Raw genomic sequence first — 24,921 nt, 5'->3', positions numbered from 1 at the left:
CCTCAGCAGTGGCTGGATTACTCATCCGATAGATGTAGAACGCGGGAGGGTAATGAGTGCTCCAAGCCAAGCAGATCAAGCACTGCACTGGGACTTAAGAGGCCTGGGTTCTCTTCCTGATTTCTTGGCCTGCTGGGTAACCTTGGCCAAGTCACGTCCTCACTCTGTGCCTCAGCTTTCCCATCTGTAAAATGGGGATAATGATACCGACCCGCTTTGTGAAGCGCATTGAGACTTGTGGATGAAAATCACTATATCAAAGCTAGGTGTTTTTAAGCCACCATTCTGCTCCCTAATCCTGGGCCTGTGTAACTCAGAGCACCCTAAGGGCTTTTCTAAGTTACGTTGGCTGCACTGGTTCCTTAGGGACTGCTCCTCCAGCCCAGGCTCAGGAAGAGCACGATGCACTGTCTTGCCTTCTCTTTCCAAGGATACGGCCTCCCCATCCCACCGACACACCCCTGTGTGTGGGGAAGCAGATGGAATTGAGCCTCCATGTTGGCTCTATGCCATTTTAAGATTGATTCCTTTGTGTCAGTCCTTGGCTGATCTTTCAGGGCAGCGTTCCGGATGCTTTGCCTTGCTTTGAGGCAGATCAGGGTCTGAGGGTGGATCCCAGATTCATGTTCACAGACCCTCTGAAATGAGTCATTAGGTCACAATGGGGTTCCCGCACAGTACAGAACAGCCGCGATGGACCGGATGCAATTGCCACCAGCTGAAGCTGGCTGGAACTGGCAGCGCTCAGCAGATCTGAAAAATCAGACCCTGTGTATCTTAAAGCTGGACAAAGAGGTGGGGCTCCCAAAATCAGTGACCGCCCATAAAAATGGTGGCCTGACCACGTGAAGGGAGATCACTAATGGATAGCTGGGTTTGAAATCGGTGACAGAAGTGCTTCTCCACTAGGGTCAATCCCCCTTCCACTCGCCACGGGAACAGCACTTGGCACTGACTCTGAAGGGCTTTGCCGCTGCCCCAGAGGGATGATGATGGAGGAAGGGTCAGACTTCAGGGAAAGTGCTGTTTGTTTTGTTATTTTTCCATTGTGAACTCTGAAGTTGTCAATTACCAGCAGCCAGCTGAGCCCCACCGTCAGGAGGTAAATGCTTGTAAATCCGGCATCGTAACCACTTCCTTGCCCCAGCGAAGGCAGGCGAGAGGAAAGTGGCGCTGTTTCTTCCACTTTTCAAATCATCAGCAAGGTCAGGTCTTCAGGTAGCTGTGTGTGGCGAGTTTGATTGACAAGTGGCTTATATTCCTGAGTCCCTGTATGGGTAGCTCTGCTGGGTCTGCTAATAGCCACTCTGAACCTCTGACTCAGAGGCCAGATTAATTCCCTGTGGGACAACTGACTTAGTGGAGTTACATCTGGATTGCATTTGACCCAGAGAGGACATAGTTTCATGTGTATGCTGCACCTTTTGTGAAGCTGACTTTGAAACTAGCTCTCCCTTTCATTCTCCCGTCCTGGAGCCCGGGGCAGAACCTGATGAAATTTTTTGATCGAATTTCCCCCCTCCCCCCAAAAATTCAGATTCGGGGATGCTGAAGCATTTTGAGCATTTGTGTTGATTTTGCCAAATGATTCATTAAAACCAAAAGCTCTAAAAACGGATTTTTTTTCTTTTTTAATTTGAAAGGACTCCCCCCCCCTCCCCCCCCGAAATTTCCGTTACATTTACTAAACAGTTTTTTTAAATGGTAAAAAATGCCCAAAATTGAAAAGAAAAAATGTTTCATTTGACCTAAAAATGAGTCCCCGCCGCCAACTTTTTAATTCACCAAAAGTTTCAAAAAATGTGTTTGTTTTGATTTGACTGGAAATGAATCTTTTTTTTTTCTGTTTTATTTTTTGGAATTGCTAGTGAACTCTACAATCCGTTAGTAGCCCAGCTGGACGTGGGCGTGGAGGGAAGCCTGCATAATGAAGGACAGAACAATGTGTGTAGGCAGCACATATGTTCTTGATAGTGGCAAATCTCTCTGTGCCTCAGTTTCTCAATCTATGGGGATGGCAATCGTTCCCTGCCTCACAGGGCTGTTGCACGGTTTAAGTACATTGAGATCCTCAGACAAAAGGCACTATGACAGAGGTGCAAAGCGCTGTTGTTACTATTTACTTGATACTGTGCAAATTTGAGTCTCCAGGGATGACCATGGAGAGGTGCCGTTTGGTTTCCTCCGCATCTGTCTGTCCATTAATATCATCTATCTGCTGCGTTAGGGCCTGACTCACCATTGCCCTGCACTTTGGTAGCCACTTATTGCAGGGCAGAGTGGGTATAAAACTCCTCTCTTCCGATAGGGCAGCATTTTACACCAACCTTTCAAAGGGGTAAATGACTGCACAGAGCAATGGAGAAAAAAGGCCTTCAGAGTCCGAAGAGCAGATTGAGCCAAAACAATCCCTGGTGTAACTCCACCAGAGTTCACGGAAGCTGGCTTAATGTCACTCTGAGCGACGGCACGGCATTGCTGGCACGGTTACAATGGCGGCTGCCTCCCTGTGCAGAGAGGGTTGGATGAAAGGGAGTGATCCTTGTACATAAACAGTGCTAAACTGTACAGGCCTGCCTGGTGCAAAACACCCCTTAAAATGAACAGGAGTATTTACCCTTGTGTGGACTACAGCGTGTAGGTCCCCTTGGCTTCAGCCCAGCATACAAGTATGAGCTTCAATCCACCCCAATGCAGCATAGTTTAAAGCAAAGCCTATGCTTAAAGTTAAACACTTGTTTAAGCACTGTGCTGAGCAGAGATGGACAGCTGAACTGGGGCCTCAGATGACCTGGGGCCTTAGCCACAGTCTGCTGTCCTGTAAGTGATCTGCGTATAGAGAAAAGCACGCATCTCTGCCATTGGAGAGCATGGCTGCGGTGGGAGAGTGCAGGTAGTAACTGATAGGTCAGGATTATACCCATTACAAATTGCTACCTACCCCCCTGAATGATCAACCCCCCCCCCCCCCCCCCCGAGCAAAGTGTTATCGTCTCATTATGATCACAGTGAACAGCAGGCTTCACACACAAGCCTTTCCATCGACTTCAGGGGGTTTTGAAGAACCGATAACACGTTAGCACCTCAGTTTCCTTGGGGCTATTTTCTCATTCCCCCTCCTCCTGGTCCCCAAGTGCAAAAACCACTGCAATGGAAATTCAAACTAACAAATACAAATACAATTTCCTCTGGATGCTAAAAATGACACACACACATGCACTGAAAAATTATATCAGTGACAATAACAAAGTGGGAATCTATTTCAGTGTCAGCCTGTTCCATTGCAGTACTTTGCAATGGGCTTGTGGCTGCTAGAGTCTCGCCACTTCCCCCGGGACGTGACGTATTTCCTTTCCATCACGGACGGATTTAGAAACAAAACTTTCTACATTTAGGCAGAGAGAAAGACAGCTTCTCTTTTCTCTTGCTCTGATTGTGAGCGAATGGAAGGAGAGATAAGGGGTGGAGCCAGCACTGGGTGACTGTACGCTGCTTCCGTTTTTCTTTTTCTTTTGAATTATCAAAAGTAACAAAACCCACAATTAATATTTTCCATGCAGCAAAGCTCTCGCAACCATCAAAGTGAGAGTTTGTGGTTATGGTCTGGTCAATGTTCCTACTATTCAATATGTATTTCTGTGTTATAATAATAAAATATATGGAGATATACCTATCTCCTAGAACTGGAAGGGACCCCAAAAGGTCATTGAGTCCAGCCCCCTGCCTTCACTAGCAGAACCAAGTACTGATTTTACCCCAGATCCCTAAGTGACCTGCTTAAGGATTGAACTTACAACCCTCGGTTTAAGCAGGCCAAACCTCAAACCACTGAACTATCACTCCCCCACTGTGCTAGAACCCTCTGGGTCTTCCACCAGCAGGGTACAGTGCTGGCCCAATGAAAACAATGGATGTTTTCAGTGAGGCCAGTTGTACCCATACAAGCAGAATTTTGCACTTATATAAAAGCCCCTTTCATTTGAGGATCTCAGAGCACTTTACTAGCATTAGTGAATGAAACCTTGCAATCCCCTTGAAAACGTAGGGTAAATCTTATCCCCACTTTACAGGTGGAAAAACTGAGGCAAAGGGAGATTGAAGTCACAGATATGGCTGGGTTGGGGCCCCCATTTACTATAGTGTGGGTCCTTTAACATGGTTATAAACACATTTGGTTGTCCAAGCCAATCCAGGTTATACCGTGGTTAGAGCAGGGCTATGTTGTAAGTGGGGGTACCCCTATACAGTTGTGTCTGTGCTGTACGTGAGACCGAAGTGACCTGTCCAAGAACTCACACCTATATTTCTATGCGTAATGTGTGTATCTGTTTATGTATGTACTGTACATGTGTTTATGTATTTGTTGTGTGTACTGTACATGTGTGTATGTACTGCACTGTGCACTCCATATGTACTTTACCTAGTTTGTGTGTATGTACTGTACATGTGTATTTTGCCTGTGTGTCTATATTTGTATGTTCTATATATGTCCAGATATATATGCATCACATTTGTGTGTCTACATGTGTGGATTTACATGTGTTCTCTGTGTGTCTTTCTGTACATGTATGTATGTGTGTACGTTCCTGCCGGGTTTGAGAAATAGAGATTGGGACTGGGCCTCAAACGCTGAATCTCTAGAAAGCACGGTTCAGATTCATTAGGAGCTTATCCCTGTGAGTGCAAGGCCTCAGAAGAGTGTGATGAGACATAATGATGCACCCCCGACCCTGGGCATCCGCCCGCCCCCTCAGCTGAAACTCATCCCAGACCATGGAGGGGGCACTTACTGAAATCATCCAAGGAAGACTATTTTCTATAGAACACAGTATCCCTCCCCTCCACCCCCAGCATTTACTCTTTAAAAAAATGAGCCAAATTCTTCCTGAAAATAAAGTTTAAACCAGAAAATCTCCTCTCCTTCCCAGTCATAACTTTGCTTTGCAGGCCTACAAGCCATGCAGTTTCAACTGGCTCACCCTGGCTGTGGCTTGCCCTTGCCCTTTCTGCAGAGTTATCGAACTCATATAACCCCGATGAGCCAATGAATATCTGACCACATCAGCTCTCCACCCTCTAACGTTTTCAGTGGCTGCTGTACATCAAGTTCCAGTTCCTCATCACTAGTGTTGCCAACTCAGAACCTTCAAAGATCATGAGCCTGCCCTGCAAAAATCATAAGGTTGGCTTAAAAATAACCCAATAGTCCTTAAGGGGGAGGGATAGCTCAGTGGTTTGAGCATGGGCCTGCTAAACCTAGAGTTGTGAGTTCAATCCTTGAGGGGCCTGATCTAGGGTAAAAAAAAGTCTGTCTGGGGATGATTAGTCCCCCTTCAAGCAGGGGGTTGGACTAGATGACCTCCTGAGGTCCCTTCCAACCCTGATATTCTATCAGGGGACTGGACTTGATGACCTTTCAAGTCCTAGAATCTATGAATTAACCTGCAGTTGACCTAAGATGGCCACATCATGGTGAAAACTACAGCACCTCCTCTCTTTTCAAATGTTACAATCAAGACAGTTATCATGAGTTAGTAATCACAATGAAAACCACACCTTTTTTTTTTTTTTTTTTAAATGCAGTGAAGACACAGCCAAAGATTCAGAGCCAGGTAACATCCCACCTCTGGGTATGTCTACACAGCAATCCCGGGGTGTGATTCACTGCTATCATTACCTGAGCTAGCTAGATTAAAGATAGCTAGGGTATGTCTAATGAGCAGCCATCACAGCCCATGATTGCAGCATAGACATAGGCCAGGTCTGCATTGTACTGATGCAGCAGTGCTGCTGTAAGATCACTTGTGAAGCTGTTCTATGCTGATGGCAGAGAGCTCTCCCGCTGACATCATTAACCCACTTCCAACGAGCAGCAGTAGCAGGAGAGCATCTCCTGCCAACATAGTGCTGTCCACACCCGCGCTTCTTACCTCGCTCAGCGGGGTGTTTGTTTCACACCCCTGAGCGACATAAGTTACACCAACAAAAGTGCTAGTGCAGACATAGCTGTAGCTACTGTCTCAGTTTTAGAGCACACCACTGACAGATGGGCCCTGATTCTCAGCTAAAGCCTCTCTAGCCCGGTAAAGAGTGCTTCAAATCAGCATCAAGGTAATTTACACTCACTTGAGGGCCTCTTTGCACTGCCAGGGTGGTGTAAAGTGGCCTTAGTGGAAATGAGACTCAGGAAAATTGCACTGAAAGGCTGTTTGCGTATAACTTTTCTTCTTTTCGTCTAAAATTAAAAGCAAAAAAGGACGGTGATAATTTCCTAGAAGGATAAACATCCGATTTTTTTCTCTCCCTTTCCACCCAAAATAAGCCGGCTAGCCACAAGGAATTAAAGGCAGAGAGGAGAAGATGACTATAGTTTGAATACAGGATGTCAACAAAGTATGACCTTTCATTTATACTGGTGCCTCTGAATTAATCTCACAGACCAATTACACCCTCCACTAAGGGTAAATTTAAAAAAGAAGTGATGGAGAACTCCAACTTTAGCTGACTTCCATGACATGTCAAACTGTCATTTCCTTTTGCTGCTAATTTTAACTCAGATCACAAGCAGGGTAGTGCAGTTTGTATTTTTTTTCCCCTGCGCTGTGGTGTGTTACAACCCCAACTTCCTTTTTTTCCTTTCCTCTTTCCCTCTGAGTCCTGCAGTTTCATTGAGGGGGGAAGCTGACACGTTCTGACTCTGCCCCACCCCGGAAATGGAACCATTACAGACACACAGAAGACCTATAAATATAACGGGCAGCTTTGCAAATGACACATAAGCCTCAGGTGTAAAGTGCCAGGAGAAAGACCTGCTCTTCATTCAGGTCCTAAGGCTCCCTTCACAGGCATTTCTCCTTCTGCCACAAGCAAATTGTTTCTTTATAAAGGAGTATGTAATGTAAGCTGGTGTAAATGGGCTTACTGGGCTGGATGCAGGCCTGACCCAGTGGAGTCTCTGGCCTGTGTTATGAGGGAGGTCAGATTAGATTATTTTAATGGTCCCTTCTGGCTTTAAGAACAGGAGTACTTGTGGCACCTTAGAGACTAACAAATTTATTAGAGCATAAGCTTTTGTGGACTACAGCCCACTTCTTCGGATGCATCTGTGAAAAGTGGGCTGGTCAATGAATGGCGCAGGTGAGAGAATATTTTGCATTTCCACATGGGGTAAAAGTTTCAAAAGCACCTAAGGCCTTAGCTACACTTGCGAGTTTAGGCTACACAGAGATGTAAAGGCTCCCCCAGTGCTGTAACTCACTCCCTGTCCACACTGGCAAGGCATTTGCAGCGCTGTATCTCTGTGGTTGCAGCGCTGCATGTACTCCACGTCTCCGAGAGGAATAGCGAGTATTGCGCTGCCGCTGCAGCGCTGCGGCGCCACTGTGGCCGCCCAATGCACTGTGAATGGCCTCCAGAATTATTCGGCAGTATCCCACAATGCCTGTTCTAGCCACTCTGGTCATTAGTTCAAACTCTACTGCCCTGGCCTCAGGTAACCAACCATGTGACCCATGCTTTACATTCCCCGGGAATTTTAAAAATCCCCTTCCTGTTTGCTCAGCCCGGCGTGGCGTGGAGTGCTATCAGCGAATCTTTCCAGGTGACCATGCCTCCACGCGCCAAGCGAGCCCCAGCATGGAGCAATGGCGAGTTGCTGGACCTCATCAGTGTTTGTGGGGAGGAAGCTGTCCAGTCCCAGCTGCGCTCCAGCCGTAGGAATTACGATACCTTCGGGAAGGTATCAAAGGACATGATGGAAAGGGGCCATGACCGGGACGCCCTGCAGTGCAGGATTAAAGTGAAGGAGCTGCGGAGTGCCTACCACAAAGCCCGCGACGCAAACAGCCGCTCGGGTGCTCCCCCAGCAACCTGCCGATTCTACAAAGAGCTGGATGCGATACTTGGGATTAACCCCACCTCCACTCCGAGCACCACCATGGACACTTCAGAGCTGGGGGGGGGGGAGAGGAGGAGGAGGAGGAAAACGGGAGTGAGGGTGGTGGGCCAGATGGAGACACCCCGGAATCCCTGGAGCCATGCAGCCAGGAGCTCTTCTCGAGCCAGGAGGAAGCTAGTTGCAGCGGCCTATACTTGGTGGAGGACAAACAGAAGAGCGGGTTCCCGGTAAGCTGTTTTTTTTTTGGGAAGGAATTTTTTCGGTGAGGGCTCTTTGGGAGAGGAGGGTTAGGCATGCAAGCCTAGATGCGGAATAGTGCATTGATGTGGTTTATCACATCGCGGTAATCAGCCTCGGTAATCTCCTCGAATGTCTCATCCAGAACGTGTGCAATGCGCTTGCGCAGGTTTATCGGGAGAGCCACCATGGTCCTTGTCCCAGCCAAGCTAACGTGTCCATGCCACTGTGCCGCGAGGGGCGGGGGGACCATTGCTGCACACAGGTAAGCTGCATATGGGCCAGGGTGGAAGCCGCATTGCAGTAGAAGACTCTCCCTTGCTTCCCAGGTCACCCTCAGCAGCGAGAGATCGTCCAGGACGAACTCCTGTGGAAAATGTTGGGACAGTGTTCAGTGTAGGTGCCCCCTGAAGCTGTTGGCTCTCCCCAAGGCACAGAAACCCAGAGGGCAGTGCAGCCCTGAAACAATCAGTCCCCCTTACTCACCATTTTGAGGCTCCCGTGGGATATGTGTGCTCTGTTTGGGACGGGAAAATTATGCTATTGTGTAGACCCTTTGTGTTTTCTACTCCTTAAGTGTGGGGGGGAATCATTACTCTGTCTGGTATAAACAATGCTGCCTCTGTTAAATGTTGCATTTTGCCTATACAGCTGCATCAACCTTGAGACCTTAGCCGTCCCTCTTATCTCCTGCTCAGAGACTGCAAAGACTCACGAAGAGACCGCGAAAAAGCAAAGACATGCTGCAAGAAGTGATGTGGCAATCTATTAAAGAGAATGAGAAAGCACAGAACTGGAGGGAGAGAAAAAGCAGGATCCGCCAGGAAAACGCAGCGCACCGGCGGCAAAGCACCATGCACCGGCAGCAAAGTACTGATAGGCTCATAAGCATCCTGGAGCGCCAAGCAGACGCTATCCAGGAGCTCGTAGCCATGCAGAAAGAGGAGCAGTACCACAAACGCAAACGCCACCCCCCCTTACAGCTCTTGTCCCAAAACTCTTTCCGTTGTGCCCCACTGTCACCTCCAACCCACTTTCCCCAACTTCCGTGTTCTTCACGCCACCAGCTGCCTCCAACACCAGTATCTTCACCACCCAGCCCTGAAAACCATGACCCTTACCCTCTGCACTCAACCCCCATCACCATGCAGTATAACCATCCTGAAGTGCAGCACTCACTGCACAGCACACCAGACAGGACATATGCGAATCTGTGATTCTACCGTTCCCCACTCCACCCCCTTGTTTCTTTTCAATAAATACATTTTTTTTCTTTTCAATAACTGGATTCTTTGGCTTTGAAAACATTCTTTATTATTGCATAAAGTAAAAGACTCCTTAGCCCAGGAAATAAACAGGCACTGCAAGTCTGCTTGTCTGCTTAGCAGACACTGATTCCTAAAGATTGGAACTACTGCACTTCACTCCCGTGCAGGGCACCAGATATCACTGCTGGTTTTCAGCCTCAAATTGCTCCCTCAAGGCATCCCTAATCCTTGCAGCCCCACACTGGGCCCCTGTAATAGCCCTGCTCTCTGGCTGTGCAAATTCAGCCTCCAGGTGTTGAACCTCGGAGGTCCATGCCTGAGTGAAGCTTTCACCCTTCCCTTCACAAATATTATGGAGGGCACAGTACGCGGATATAACCGCAGGGATGCTGTTTTTGGCCAAGTCCGGCTTCCCATACAGAGATCGCCAGCGGTCCTTTAAACGGCCAAAGACACACTCCACAGTCATTCGGCACTGGCTCAGCCTGTAGTTGAACCGTTCCTTGCTGCTGTCAAGGCTCCCTGTGTAGGGTTTCATGAGCCACGGCATTAACGGGTAAGCGGGATCTCCAATGATCACAATGGGCATTTCAACTTTCCCTACCGTGATCTTCTGCTCTGGGAAAAAAGTCCTGGCCTGCATCTTCCTGAACAGCCAAGTGTTCCAAAAGATGCGTGCGTCATGCACCTTTCTGGGCCAGCCTGTGTTAATGTCAATGAAATGCCACGGTGATCCATAAGCGCCTGGAGAACCATAGAGAAATACCCCCTCTGATTAACGTACGCGAATCCTAGGCTCCTCACACAGTCCCATGAAAGTGGCTTTTCTCATCCAAAAGTTCTGCAGCCACTGCTCGTCATCCCAGACTTCCATGACGATGTGATCCCACCACTCGGTGCTTGTTTCCCGAGCCCAAAAGCGGCGTTCCATGGTGCTGAACATGTCCGTGAATGCCACAAGCAATTTCGTGTCATACGCGTTACGCGGCTCGATAGCATCATCGGACTCCTCACCCTCACTCTCACTGTCACTTTGGATTTTAAGGAATAGTTCGACAGCCAAACGTGACGTGCTGGCGAGACTCGTCAGCATACGCCTCAGCAGTTCGGACTCCATTTCCCGCAGACAGATCGCGCTGTACAGAAATGGTTGAAAGATGGCGCCAAAGGTGGACGGAAACAAAGGGATTTCTGGGATGTGAAGCGATGCATCACGGGGCATTGGGACAGGACCCAGAACCCCTGCACCCACGCCCCCTTCCCACAACCCACGACGCCAGAATGGGAAAAGGTGCTCTGTGGGATAGCTGCCCATAATGCACTGCTTCCAATAGCGCTGCAATTGCCGCAAATGTGGCCACGATAGTGCGCTGGGCAGCTGTCAGTGTGGACAGACTGCAACACTTTCCCTGCGCAGCTGCACGAAGTCAGGGTTAACTCACAGCGCTGTACATCTGCAAGTGTAGCCAAGGCCTTGGTAATGTAGGTGCCTAAATTACGCTGAAAGTCAACAGGATTTAGGCTCCTAGGTCACTTAAGCGCTTTTGAACTATTGTCTTGGAGGGGTATGTACTCGGGGTGGCCTAGTTCTGCCTGCCGCTTGCACCCTGTACACTCCATTTTTAGTGCACTAGCTTAATCAGGGCTATTGTGTGGACGTCTCCTGGAGCTGAACTGTGACCTCCAGCTCAAAGTGTAGACATACCCTTACTCCTGCACTCTGATCAGTACCAACGCCCCATTACAGGGCCAGGAAAAGAATCTCTGGGTATGTCTACACTTCAAGAAAAGACCTGTGACATAGCGGTGGCTGGCTGGGGTCAGCTGACTTGGGCTTGCCAGGCAGAGGCCGTGAGTTATATGGGCCCGTGGTGCCCATGCTCCAGCAAATTCAGGGCATGGGAGCCCGGCTCCACCAATGTTCGGGCCCGGGTCTCTTTCCTGGCCCCACCTGCTGCTCCGTACACCTCCCCTGGAGAGTCCCCCAGCCCTGCCTGCCACCCCCACGTGCCTCCCCCGGGGCGTCCTCCCGGCCCCGCCTGCCACCCCCTGTGGAGGGAGGAGGTGCACCTGTGATGGCAGCCCCCCACCCCGGCACCCACCACAGGGGAGGCGAGGGGGCTTCCTGGACCTGAGAGGGGGCCGGCCCCTAGGAGCACGTGCAGTGATGGTGCCAGGTGAGTTTGCTGCTGGCGGGGAGAGGGCTGGGGGGACTGTGGAGTCCTCCTCTCTGGCCCCAGCCCCGGGGCAGCCTGCCTGCACCCCAAACTCCTCATCCCCAGCCCTGCCCCACCCCAGAACCTGCATCCCCAGCCAGAGCCCTCACCCCCTGCACCCCAACCCTCTGCCCCACCCTGAGTCCCCTCCTGCACCATGAACCTCTCATCCCCGGCCCCACCCCACAGTCCTCACGCCCGCACCCCAACCCTCTGCCCCAGCCCTGAGCCCCTCCCATACCCCAAACCCTTTGGCCCCACCCCATTAATTTTGTTATGTGCACCAATATGCAGGTGTGTTGGGGGGGAGGGACTTGGACCCGTTCTGGGCACCACCAAAAATTATACAAACCTGCTGCCCCCGTCACCAGGCTTGGGCTGTGGGGCTATGAAATTGCACTGCAGACATTTGGGCTCGGGGTGGAGCCCAGGCTCTGAAACTCCATGAGGATGTTGGGTCTCAGAATCCGGGGTCCAGCCCGAGCCCGAATGTCTACAATGCAATCCACAGACCCTCAGCCCAAGTCATAGATTCAGAAGAGACCGCAAGGGTCATCTAGTCTAACCCCCTGCAATTGGCTCCGAGACTCTGCCGCCGTCTTTTTATTGCAATGTAGATGTGCCCTGTGAGTGCTGACTGACTCCCAGGCCCCTACTCTAACCACTCCCTGCCAGGGCCAGGGATAGAACCCCAACCTATGCTCGAGATGACACTCTCAGGAGGAATGCGGGTGCCTGGCCCCCGGCTTTAATCACTGCCCCACAAACTCATCACGCACTGTCCCCCATCACATTTTCCTTGAGTGTTGATGGGCCCAGGCAGCACTGGGGAGAGAACGAGAGACCGAGGAAACGTGATGGGTGAAGGAGAGCTCCAGGCAGGGCTCGTCAGGCCCCACTGACGGGTCGCAGGTGTGACGCCCATCCTGGAGCCTTGTCTGAAGGAAGTGGCATTGGAATGGGGCACGTCCGTATGCAGCACAGGCTGCAGGCCAGGGCTGGGAATTAGGGTGATTCAGCCGACATACTCCAGTAGGTAAACAGAGACATTTCCTGCTGAAGGGAAAATCCCATCCAGGTTTTATTCTCCGTATTGCTAGTGAAAGTCAGGCAGGCTGCCGGTGCAGAGCTGCAGACGGGCAGGCATAGGAAGTGGAGGGAATGGAACCAGTGGAGAATGACTCTCACTTGCCCTTGTTCTTGCTTCGAGGCTGGGAACCGTGTGTGATGTTGCACTCCATATGTTTTATGAAAATATGCTTATGAGTGTGAATATGATGTAACTGGAATGGGCTTTATGCAAAAGGTCTCTTGTCAGGTACAGGCTATAACCTACTGAATATATTCTCCTATTTGTATGTATGTATCATTCTTGTATCTGAAGCTAGAAATATGAAGTATAACTCTGAGGTCCTATTATAACTGTGCAAAGTATGGGCCATTAATGGTGGCATAGGATCTTGATGGCTCCCATTGACTAGGACAATTGGTTGTAAATGGCTCTGTTTACTTGCAATCCTTCCTGTGTACGGGTGGGCCAGGCCAGGAAGAATGGAGGTTGGGGTCTCACAGGACATGTGATCATGTCACCCGATACTGGAATCCATCTTAAATCTGGTACTTTTCCATTTAGAAGGAGGGGTGGGGACCCAGAGAGACAAAAGATTCCCGCCTTGTGCCAAAGCTATAAAAGGGGGTGGAACAGAACAAAGGGGGCTGCCAGTCATGAGAAAACCCCTAGTTTCCACCTAAGATGTCTGCTGGAACTAACAAGGCAGGGTTCTGGAGTCCCAAGATGGCAGGGAAAATGGGCTCAGAGGAAATCTCAGCACGTCAGGTGACAGTCCCAAGGGGGTATCTGTGACCAAACCCATCACACTGTGCTGTCTTTGCACTGGCCCCCTCATCTCTAAGACACGTTCACAGAGCCAAGCGTGGCAGCACTGAACAGAGCAAAGTCAGGATGCTGGCATGAGAGCTTTGGAAAAGACCAGGAGCCTGGCTGGGATAATCTAGTGGCTAAAGCATGGGATTGGGAGTTAGCAGACCTGAGGTGAAGTCCTAGCCCTGTTGAAGTCAATGGGAGTTTTGCCATTAATTCCCATGGGGCCAGAATTCCTCCCTAGGGTCTATTTCTAGCTTTACCCTTGCCTTGTTGTGCCACCTTGAGCAAGTCACTTCCCCATTCCGTGCCTCAGTTTCCCCATCTGTAAAGTGGCTGGGTAGGGGATAATAGATTCTCACGTGGCAAGAAGCTTGTGGGGCCCAGTTGATTAATGACAGTAAAGCGTGTTGTGATCCTGTGACCGAAGGTGCCAGAGGAGGGTGGCGGTGTGATCAGCTGATTATTTTATCATAACACATTTCTAAATTATTACTACAAAGATTGCCAAAGAGATGATGCAAGGGAAGGGACCCAGGAGAGAGGGAAATCTGGGCCTTAAATAAAGGGAAGTCTCACATGAAAGACTAATTAATTAAAGGGATGATTAAAGGGGAAGTGGGCTAAGTGGCCAGTGGGTGCAGCCATTCTGATTTATTGCTTTAATTTCAGTTTTCCTTGTAAAGAAAGCCTAGCGCTGGTGCCAGACAAAGTGGCGCGGAGAGCAAAGGCACGTGCAGGGTGCAGCACAGAGGGCACGTCTGTGCTCCTAGCCCAGGGTGTGATGAAGGGATGTAGACATACCTAAGCTAGCTTTCATCTAGCTAGCTTGGGTCCTGGAGCTGGGAAGCCGCAGCAGTGTGGATTCCAGCACAGGTTGTACAGGCCCCCCTGGAACTCTGGTAATTACTTGCAGGGCTAGCCGGCACTGAAGCACATGCTCCAGTGGCTTCAGGGCTCCGGCACCTGAGCTAGCCAGATGAAAGCTAGTTGGGTGGATCTGCAATTGCCCCCTGTGATAGCAGTGTCCACATAACCCGAGTGTGACAGGGCAAGGGTCCCCCTTGCTGTCCCACCAAGGTGCTTTAAACCTGACAAACAGAACATCAGACGTTGAGTCTTTATGAGGCCAGCAGGAAGGGGGGCAAATGTGATTGTGTTATGTGTTTTACAGCAGTGTCTTGAGGCCCCAGCTGAGATCGGGGCCCTCTTGTGCTGGGCCTTGTGCTGATGTACAGCAAAAGACACCTCCTGCCCAAAAGAGCTCACAGTCTCAAGGTTGTGCACATCTGTCCTGCTAGATGCCAATTGACAGAGTTCTTACGTGGCAGCACTCCTTCTCTGCACTACTGACTGCAGGGACACTGTTGTGACAGAGAACCTCCCCTCCAGCTGCAGCTGGAGACCATGTGGCAGATGTTTTCCTCATGCCAGCGCTGCCCCAGGTGAACGGCTCTGAGTTCGGTTTGGCGTGGGTGCACAACTTCCCTGCTCTGGCTCTCTGCCCTAGACACAACCCTTAATAATTTCACAACTTCAGCTGAAGAGTGAAACTACGCCTGAGAGGAAAGAAAACACGTTTTGTGGCTTTCTTGGGACCAAAAAGCTGACATTTGCAACCACACAAAACAGAGTTATACTGAAAGCAAGTCTAGTAATGTCAAAAAATAATCAGGTGGTTATGGAGCCTGGAAACTGGAATCCAGACTAGCTTTGGGTCTGCCACATAACTGGTGTGGAAGTGGGTCCTGCCAAGAAAGACGCTCTTGCAGGCCAAGGTGGAGATGTCAGATTTGATGTCTCGGGATGTTCAGTGGGGAGGATGATCTGATGGAAGCATGCTTCATTCACACACATCTCTGGTGACAGCTGGTTTCTCTATGGACCGACAGATCTCCTCGCACTGTGGGAGCATCTGATGTCCCTCTCCTCTGCATCATCTTCTTTATGGTCCTTGTTCACTTTAAACTCTTCCCCTTCTTCAGTCAGCCACCTCTGCCATTCCAGGACCTGGTTTTTCTGCTCTCCTGAAAGGAGAATTCAAGGTTACCTCCAAGAGCCAGCAGAGAAGTAAGCAGGCCCCTTATGGCAGATACGGTGATTGATGTCACTCAAGGCTTTCCTTTATCTAAGGGTCAGGGTTTCCTGGGGCCCTGCACGGGCTGTGTCCCCTCGGCACTGGGACTTGCTGAATAACCTGGTGGTGGGATCACCGAGCGGCGGTAGATGGAATCAATGAACCGCAAGCCAAGCAGACAGCACGGTGGCACGATGGGTGGCATTGTCACTGTCTTGGGAGCAGGGATTCAAGGACTGCACCAGAACTAGCGCTAACCCTCTGTCCTGACTCCATGAAGCTGTCGTGGTGGGGGTGCTGCCCTGCGCCAGGGGCTGTCCTTCAGCTGTCTCCCAAGTGCCTCTCTGCAGGCTCCCTGAATGGAGGCTTAAGAGCCCACGGGCACTGTGAAAAGAGCAAGACATGGCCTCTGTGACCTATCCACTTCCTTCCTGGCAGTAGCATTGAGTCAGACTCACCCAGGTTCTGATACCTTGAGCATCAGCCATTGCCGGGTGTGTCATTGCTGGGTTGGCCTGCACAGTCAACACACCCCAGCATTTAGCTCACCCCATCACCTAAACTCCAAAAGGCACCTTGGTCCATGAAACCAAATTCTATTCTAGGTGGTGAGCAAATGAGCATGTGGTATATGCTCAGGGTGCATGCCGGAGCACAGGGCAGCAGAGTAGCCTCAGGGGAAAGGGAGCCAGGGACGACACAGCACCTCAGAGGAGCACAGAGGAAGGAGCCTGTGGGGATGTTTGTGTCTGGTGAGGTGGACTCTGATTGAGGTGGTTGTGGGTTCAGATTACAGCTGCTACGGATGGCTAGCCTGGGAGACAGTAGGAAGTGAAAATGCTAGCACTGCATGTTCCCCTTTGAAGCTAGAGGAGATTGGATCAGAGCTGCAGAATCATCATGGAATCAGAGATGGAAAAAGACCCGTGAGGTCACAACTTGTTCATCCCCACTGTGGGGCCTGGTGCGGCTTGTTCCCTGCTCTGCATTCTCTGGAGCCAAGCGACGTGCCCCCCAGTATTTCTCCTGGGAGATTATTCTGTAGCCTAGTACATGTGTGCATGATGCTTTGGCAATGTAGAGCACTGTATGTGCTATTATGGATCAGATATTCAACAGAGGTTTCCAAGTGCTCAGCGCCCACTATTGGAACCAGGTTTGCAGTAAATCTCAGCTCTCATTTAGGCTCCTACATAAGGGCCAGAGTTTCAACAGAGCTCAGCATCCAACGTGTACCTGACATGCTGAGCTCTCTTGCAAATCTGTCTGCCAATCTCATCACTGCCTTTTTATACCTGCCCTGAACTCAAGGGCATTTCCCTCCAACCCAGCCCATAGTTGTGAAAACACCCCGGGAGTAATCCTGTCTTTCATAGGAGGTTCTCCAATTGCTTTACAACCTCGCTAAGCTCTGTGACCTCCTTGGGTGGTAGGTCAGCATCACTAGCCTTAATTTTTTCAGATGGGGACACTGAGGTGCAGAGAGGCAAACAGAGTCATGCGGAGCGTGAGTCAGTGGTGGAGAAGGGAGTAGAACCCAAGAGTCCTGATTCCTATCTCCAGCTCTAATCACTACCTCATGCTCCCTCTTGGAGCTAGGAATAGAACCTAGGACAGCCAATTCCTACCTGCAGCTCCAACCACTAGACCACACTCCCTCCGACACAACTGAGTGCTGAGCCTATGTTGGTGCCTAAATACTGGAGTGCTGGCTGCTTTAGAAATGCACAGGCAGATCCTGTGGGAAAGAGACCCCACAGGGTAAATGTTAACGCAAACCATGTTCAATGGCACGTTTTATTCTGATTGCTGCAATAAGGAACAGGTATTAAAGAAAAAAAAGCACAGACAAAACAAAACCAAATGAAAACCCCACTCCCACACACAGAGGCAGGAAATGCTACACTGAGTCTAGGCCAGAAAGGAAGAAACAAGTTGGAGGGCAGGATTCGGCTACTATGTCCCAGTGGGATTCCCAAACCACACAGCTTGGAGCCTGTCAGTGACAAAGCCAGGAGGACCCAGCTCTGACCATTTCTTTGTCACTTCAGTACTAGACACAACATCTGGTACACAGCTGTGCCGAGTTCACGATGCTTGCTTGGGGAAGTGGGAGGTGACCACGGAGCATGGGACTTGAGGAAGGGTTAAATCTGGATGGTCACTGCGAAGGCCTGTCTTCAGTACAGCCACTGGAAAGGCTCCTGCTACGGGGGGGGCGACGGGGGAGGCCTGCAGGGCCGCCCAGAGGGGGGGGGGGCAAGTGGGGCAATTTGCCCCAGGCCCTGCAGGGGCCCCGTGAGCCCTGGCCCGGCGGCGGTCCGGGTCTTCGGCGGCAGGGGGCCCTTCAGTGTTGCCGAAGACGTGGAGCGACTGAAGGGCCCCCGCCGCCGAAATGCCGCCGAAGACCCGGACCACTTCTGGGTGAGTACAAGCGCCGCAGCTCCCCCGCTTTGCCCCAGGCCCCCTGAATCCTCTGGGCTGCCCTAGGGGGCCGTGCTTGATTCTGCTCTCACAAACACTGGTGTAATTCCATTGGTTTGACTGGGTCCACTCCTTAGATGGCTGCAAGTGAGATCAGAATCTGGTTCTCCAAGCGGATGACCTTCTCTCTGCTCACCGCCACCCGGGGACCAGACTGGAGGCCATTGGTCTCTTCAAGAGACTCAGCATCTCCCCCTCATACCTGCGGCTGTGGCGGCTGCTGCTGTGCGAGCCAGTGGTGGAACTTTACACCAGGCTGAAACCAGAGGGACACACCCTAGCTGAGAAAATCCCAGCTGGATTTTTGGGGTGGGTTTCTAGCTACATGGGTGAGGACAGTCTTAGCATGTCGAAGGCAAGGCTGGTGCAAAGGGGCCAGAGGGCAGGCATCACTCCCCAGGCAATACCCTCGAGCCCAAGGTTGCACTGGCCCTTGCAGCCCCTGAATAGGGAAGGCGAAAGCTGCTTCCTCACGGCCCTGTGCTGGAACCTGCATCACTGGAGGGATAAATCAGGCTCCAAGACAGCTTCCGGAAGTGCAAAATACCACATGTCACCTCTGCAGGGGGACTGGAAAAACCAGCAGGGCTCTAGCTGCAGTGCAGGCAGGTGAAAGGGTGTGTGTGGGGGGCTGATTCTCTATGGTGGCGTTGGCCAGGGTCAAAAGCTGAGCACTGTGCAGACTGGTGGAACTATGACTTGCTCCAGTGGATGGCGCCGGGCTGGCCCCAGCAGTGACCAAGGTACTGAATGGAAGCAGACGAGGAAATAACGGAATGGGTATAAGCATTTGTAGCAATTCACTTTCTAGAGGGCAGAGGCTGAGTGCGACATTTGCAGAGCCTCGCGATCCGACGGGGAAATGCAAACAACACAAAGCCAAGAGGAGCGATGCTCGTCCGAGGGGAAGTTCTGGGGCTGGCCTCAGACGGCGACGCTGCCTCTAGTCACTGTGATGTTGAGTGAGGAACTGGGTCGAAGCCACGGGGGATCCAAGCCGAAACTGCTCAACGAAACGCTCCATTGGCCAGGAACCTGGAAAGAGACCAAAAAGGTGAGCGAAAGTCAAGCTCTGAGGGCTGTTCTGACCAGCAGCTTCAACTACATGCACCAGAAAGAGAGAGATGTTCATGCTTGTAATGGGGCTGGGCATACACTCAGCACTGCGGCCTGCCATCTGGAGCCCCAGGGCAATCAACCAAGGGCAGAACTGGCCCTCTGAGCCGACAGAGTCTCACTTGGCTGTTGGGGCCACCCACTGAAAGCCTCAAAGCAGCTCCTGAGTTGGTCACTATTCTGTCTGCCGGCATTTCCACTTGTCCCCTTTCTTCCTCCTCTCCACTAAGGAGTTTCCCACTGGACCGCCATCCTGGGTACCAATGGTCGCTGTTCAACCCTGGAATGGGCCTGGCACAGGGAGCCTGCCATACCAGTGCAAATTCCAGCTGCTCCAGCCCTGACCTGGAGAGGTAGGCTCTAGGGGAGAGAGGCCCAGTCCCTTCTTAGCCTCTAGCTCTCCTCAAATTTGTCCTTTCTGTTTCATCTCCTCTGAGCTGGTAGTTTGCACAGGCACACATTGATCTCACAGGCGGAATGCTTGCTACAATGACCGGCGTTGAGCATGAAGGTAAGGGACTTTCCAGACAGCTGCCCCACGGGATAGAGTGTGTAAGGGACCGTCGTCCAGACTGCTCACTGAAAGGTGGGCTGGAGCCCTGTGGGATTGTGCTGGGAGGAGGAACCGCACCTCCTGCGTTTCTAGTCTACACTAGCATGGTGAGGATTCACGCTGAACCAGTGTGGGCTGAGTGGTGACAAGCCTCATGCGCAGCTAGGGTAACAGACTGTGGAAAGCTCCTGGGCATAAAGAGACAGCTCCTCAGCATGGACTTCAATGGAGTGGTGCCCGTTTACACCAGCTGAGGATCTTGCTCAACGCATTTGACAAGCATTCCATGTCTGCGTCAGCTGCTGCAAGCACCACATGGGGCAGGCCAGCCTGCAGAGAGCAGGTGTGATTCTCCTCTGTGCCAGCTGCGCAGCTCCAGGACAGGGCTGGGGAGTAGGCTTGTTCTAACGTGCTGCACAGAGATTTGCTGTTTATTTTTCTGACCTGCATGATACAGACCACATCCTGCCAGGAGAGAGGCAGAGTCAGAGAGAGAGAGAGACACTGCCAGCGAGACCCAGCCTCTGCTGGACCGTGGCACATGCCAGCATGCTTAGGTGACCCCAAAGCTTCCCTGAGCCCTGTTCCAAACCTGTGCCGGAAGAGGTCTGATGCTCTCGCGCATTTTTCCGGGCTGCTACAGTCACCCTTGGGTTTTGTTTGTTGTAAATGCTGTTTGTTCCTTTCATCTTCCTCCTCCTCCGCCCCCTTCTGCTTCCTGATGACCTTTGGAGCAGACCTTCCCACGGCTTCCTACAAGCCCACCCCGAGATGCTGTGGAAATCCCCAGCCACTGAGCCGAGATGCAGCCTGTGGGGGAGAACGAGGGAGCTTCCCAGGCCCCATTCCCTTGAATGAGACTGGGGGCTGCATTAAGCAGGCAATGCCATTAACCCCCGCAGCACACTGTGCGTCTTGGCTGCAAAGCCTCTGGGGTATTTTGAGAGCTTCTTGGTCCCTCCTTTCTGATCTCCCCACCACAGATATGCTTGGATCCCATCTCTGCCAGATAGACCCAGGGGAGGTGAAGCTATAACAAAGTTACAGGGTTCAGCGCTTTCAGCATCCCGGTGCAGCCACGTGACCAGTGTGATGCACTGCCTGCACCTGCCCAGTTGCCCAGTGCATTCTGGGAAAATCTAAGCCACTCTCCCATAGTGCCCCGGGCTGGGCCAAGCAGGGGCCAATGCAGGCAATGTGACTCCTGTCCCCATAAGCCGGGATCAGAGGTCAACGCGGCTGGCCAGAGGAAATGATCCTGCTCACACAGGAACCAGGACGGGAGTGATTTTCCTCAGAAACAAGAAGTGAAACCGCACGCAGCCCCAGCAGGGCTGTGACCAGCAGCTTGCGGAAGCGACACTGACCGGTATGTACACTGAGGAACTGACAGCACCCTGCCTGGGGGTGGGGAGAGGGCATTCCTTCCACGCCCGGGGGCGGCGGGACACCCCTGTCCTGACTGAGTGCTGAGTGCGTTTTTCCCTTGGGTGGGGGTGGCAGGGATGCCCTTCTCCCTGGCCAGGGGGATGGGGGGCAGTGCGGAGGTGGCAGGGATTTCCCTATCTCTTGCTGGAGACTCCTGTACGGGGAGAAGGCACTAGGGTGATCAGATGTCCCGATTGTATAGGGACAGTCCCGATTTTGGGGTCTTTTTCTTATATAGGCTCCTATTACCCCCCACCCTCATCCCAATTTTTCACACTTGCTGTCTGGTCATCCCAGGAGGCACCGAACACATACAGGTCCCATTGTGATTTCTCCTGTAGTGGGCAAAGATTCATCCCTGTAGGTTCCAAAATGGGATGGAGTCATGTTCCCTCCGACTCTCCTGTATGACCTATGTTATAGCTGCACTCAGAGGCTGGGAGGTGTATTAAACAGGGTGTGACGTGTTACACGGCCTTCCCCGTCCCCCTGGGCCTGAGAGCTGGGCAGGGATCTCAGCAGGGGGAGCGTCTCCTAGGCCAAAGCCAGGCATTAGCATGAGGCAGGGGAGAAAGTGGCACCTTGCTCGGCCAGCGGGTACACTGCTCTCATTGACGCAAATGACAAAACAGGGAGGCCAGATGTCCCCATCTTTGGGATGTGCCCAGGTGCCCTGAACTCTGAGCAGTGTAACAAGGGCTGGCAAGGTCCCCTGCCCTTAGGGGAGCACCCTTGTCTGAGAAGTGCTCCGCAAAGGCAGACTTGTGGGGAGGAAGAGTGGTCACTAGCCTGTAACTCTAGCAACCTGGGTTTGAGTCCTGGCTCTGTCACAGATTCTCTCTATGACTCTGGACAAGTCACTTAACTTCTCTGTGCTCAGTTTTCCATCTGCACAATGGGGACAATAGCAGTGCCCTACCTCATGTGGGGGTGGTCAAGTACCTTAGGTCTTGTGTAACCACTGTTAAAGTGGCAAACCCCCCTAGTGTGGGCACAGTTTTACTGGTATAAAAGTGCTTATGCGAGTGTAGCTTAATCCAGTTTGGCAAAGCAAAGCTCACTCTACAGTATACAGCACCTTATACCAGTGTCACTGCATTAGTAGTAGGGCCTTTACTGGCATAACTAGGTTGGTAAAAATATCCCACTCCTAAGGGATGGAATTATGCCAGTGAAACTTGTAGAGTATAGACTAACCCTCATTCCCTTGCTAACGTAGCCCATTCCCATTTACAGCAGAGAATACCCACCCTCTCTCCAGGGAACTTCCTGTAAGGCACGATTCAGCCTGAAGCAACTCCACTGGAGAGTTACCTCAGAGTGGCACCAGTGGAGCGGGGCTTGTGATCTGGCCCTTCGCTCTCTTAATCCTTTCTCACAACTCAATTCCTTAGTCCCTTTATCCATTTCCTGGTTCACCTTTGCACCCCCTCTCGCTCGTTGGTCTCCTCCTTTGGTGCCTGCGCAAGGACACAGTATTCCCGGTCTCGTCTTATCACAGCCAGAGCTTCCCCTCCCCTCACTCATGCTGAACAGAGGCTGGCTCCACCAGCCTGCAGTCAGTGGGGCTGCTGGAGGAGTGAAGGGCTATTCAGTGTGAATGAGGGGATCAGAATCCACCCCACAACGACGGACTGTCCTCACTCTGCTCTACAACATGATGCCTCTGCTGATGACAGGCCAAAAATGTATAAGCCGGCTGTGTCACACTGCATGTGTGTACCTGACATGGCAACCTCTGACCTTGGTACTGGGATACTCTGAATTAAAGCAATGAGAAAATACCACTGCAACAAACCGAGATAAAGCTGGGCCTTGGTTCAGCTGAAGCCTGCTGCCTATTAGGAGCCCCGACCCCCTTGTGCACCTCTCTAATGCTGGGTTAGGATGGCATCACTTTGCTGAATTCAAATCTCACGCCAACCGTCCCTGGTGCTTTTGCAAAACAGCTGAGCTAAGTGGTGTTGCTTCATCGTATGCCTCACAGACAATGGCTCCAGCCCAGAGCGAGTGAGCAGTGGGGGCTGCATCCTGACTCAGGCCCCTCCCCTTTCCTGCCACAAGCGGTAGGAGGACTCACACATGGCCACTGACTCGAGTTGAGTCAGTGCCTTAGAGAAGGGACTGTGCAGTTGAGTGCTTTGTGGTTCTGCAGCTGGGCAAGAGCAAAAAAGCCCCTGTTCTACTGTCAGAGCCTTCCTTTTTCCATGAGACTGTCAGATTTAGGTTAGCCTTGAGGAAGTGTTGATCATGGAACATATGGGTCACTGCCTTGATGGGGCGTGGAGGCACACACTGCGTGCAGTGCTAGTTCAGTCACCTTTCCCTGTGCTGCCCCCCAACGGGGCGTTCTCTCAGTGTGAAGCAAGCCTGTGTGTAAATGGGAACTGATTCTGTGTTTGGCTTGTTGCAGAGGCCTAGGAGCCTTGCACGTCAGTACGTGCCGTGGAGAAGAAGCTGGCTATGAGTCTGAGAACAAGCTGTGCTGCATGCTGGCATACCCCACGCGCTGCGGCCGAGATCCCCATTGGCCTTGCTTTCCTTTTATCTGTATGTGCATGGGAGGGTAGCGCGGGATGGATTGAAGGGCATGGAGACTGTTTACCCACAGTCAGTGTCAGCACCAGCTTCTCCCACCAATCTGCCTTGCTCCTGACTCACAGGGACCCCCTCCAGGGAGCACAGGGGAGTTCAGGCCTTGTCTACACTAGAAAGTTGTACTGCTTTAACTACACCAGCATCCTTAAAGCAGCCCAGCCTAGCATGTACACAGTTACATCCGGATACAGGTGCTATATCCCAGAATAGTTTTTCCCGTATGGGAAGGGGAAGAAGCTATACTGGTATAAGGTACCTTTATAGCAGTGTAACTGCATCTACACGAGGGCTTGTACTACTATAACTATGTCGGTAAAAAAATCACCTCCTGTCTGACATGGCAGGCCTCAGGCTCTAAGACACTGTTGGTTCCTGCCCTCTCCACTTCTGTCTGAAGAAAGATTGCAAAGTCTGGCACTGTTTAGTTTTGAGAGGAGAGAAATTATAAGAGACATGAAAGCTCTTCAGAGCAGGGACTGTCTCTGTGATACATTTGTACCGCACCTAGCACAATGGCAGGCCTGGCCTCTAGGCACCCCTGCAGTACAAATGATACGTCATCATCATCGAGGCAAACAAAATATTATTATGACCATTAATTATTTGTACTGAGATAACACCGAGGAGCCCCAGTCACAGACCAGGACCCCCTTGTGCTAGGCATTGTACAAACACAGAACAAAAAGGTGGTGCCTGCTGCTGCAAGTTTGCAATCTAGGTAATAAGTGGTGTAGAGAAGGTAAATCAAGGCTCCTATCTATCATTCCTCATAATACTATAGCAAAGGGACTTTCAATGACACTGTAATATAACCAATTGAAAACTGATAACAGGAAATCCTTTTATGATACAATGCATCCCTGTGGAACCCTCTGCTACTAGAGGATAGGAGCTTAGTGGGGTTCAAACCAGGATCAGATGTTTATCTGCATGCTGAGAACATCCCTTGTTAAATAAAACATTTAAAAAGGGATACAAGCCCTCCTGCATCAGGGCTTAAACCAAACTCTAACTGATGGGGGTTCAGAAGAAACTTCTTCTATAGGTAGGTTATTCCATAACTATCCACTACATTGGAGCATCCGGTACTGTGACCTTGAGCACAACAGTTAATCTCTCTGGCCTCATTTCCCTGAGAAGTAAAGTGGGGGTAATGATTCTCTTC

At 51.2% G+C, this 24,921-nt stretch overlaps 1 protein-coding gene across 1 annotated transcript in view; it reads right to left on the bottom strand.

Moving 5' to 3' along the window:
• Positions 1-17,356: 17,356 nt before the first annotated feature.
• The window catches only part of PEBP4 (phosphatidylethanolamine binding protein 4), a 226,533-nt gene continuing 218,968 nt past the window's right edge, over positions 17,357-24,921 (bottom strand). The window contains exon 7 of the mRNA XM_065584534.1: positions 17,357-19,096. Within this exon, the coding sequence (XP_065440606.1) occupies positions 19,005-19,096 (92 nt within the window). The 3' untranslated portion in view covers positions 17,357-19,004. The remainder of the gene's footprint in view (positions 19,097-24,921) is intronic.

Source organism: Chrysemys picta, chromosome 2 (assembly GCF_011386835.1).
Source record: "Chrysemys picta bellii isolate R12L10 chromosome 2, ASM1138683v2, whole genome shotgun sequence".
Lineage (NCBI taxonomy): Eukaryota > Metazoa > Chordata > Testudines > Emydidae > Chrysemys > Chrysemys picta.
The sequence above is the reverse complement of the archived record's forward strand: the minus strand, read 5'-3'. Positions and strand labels throughout refer to the sequence as shown.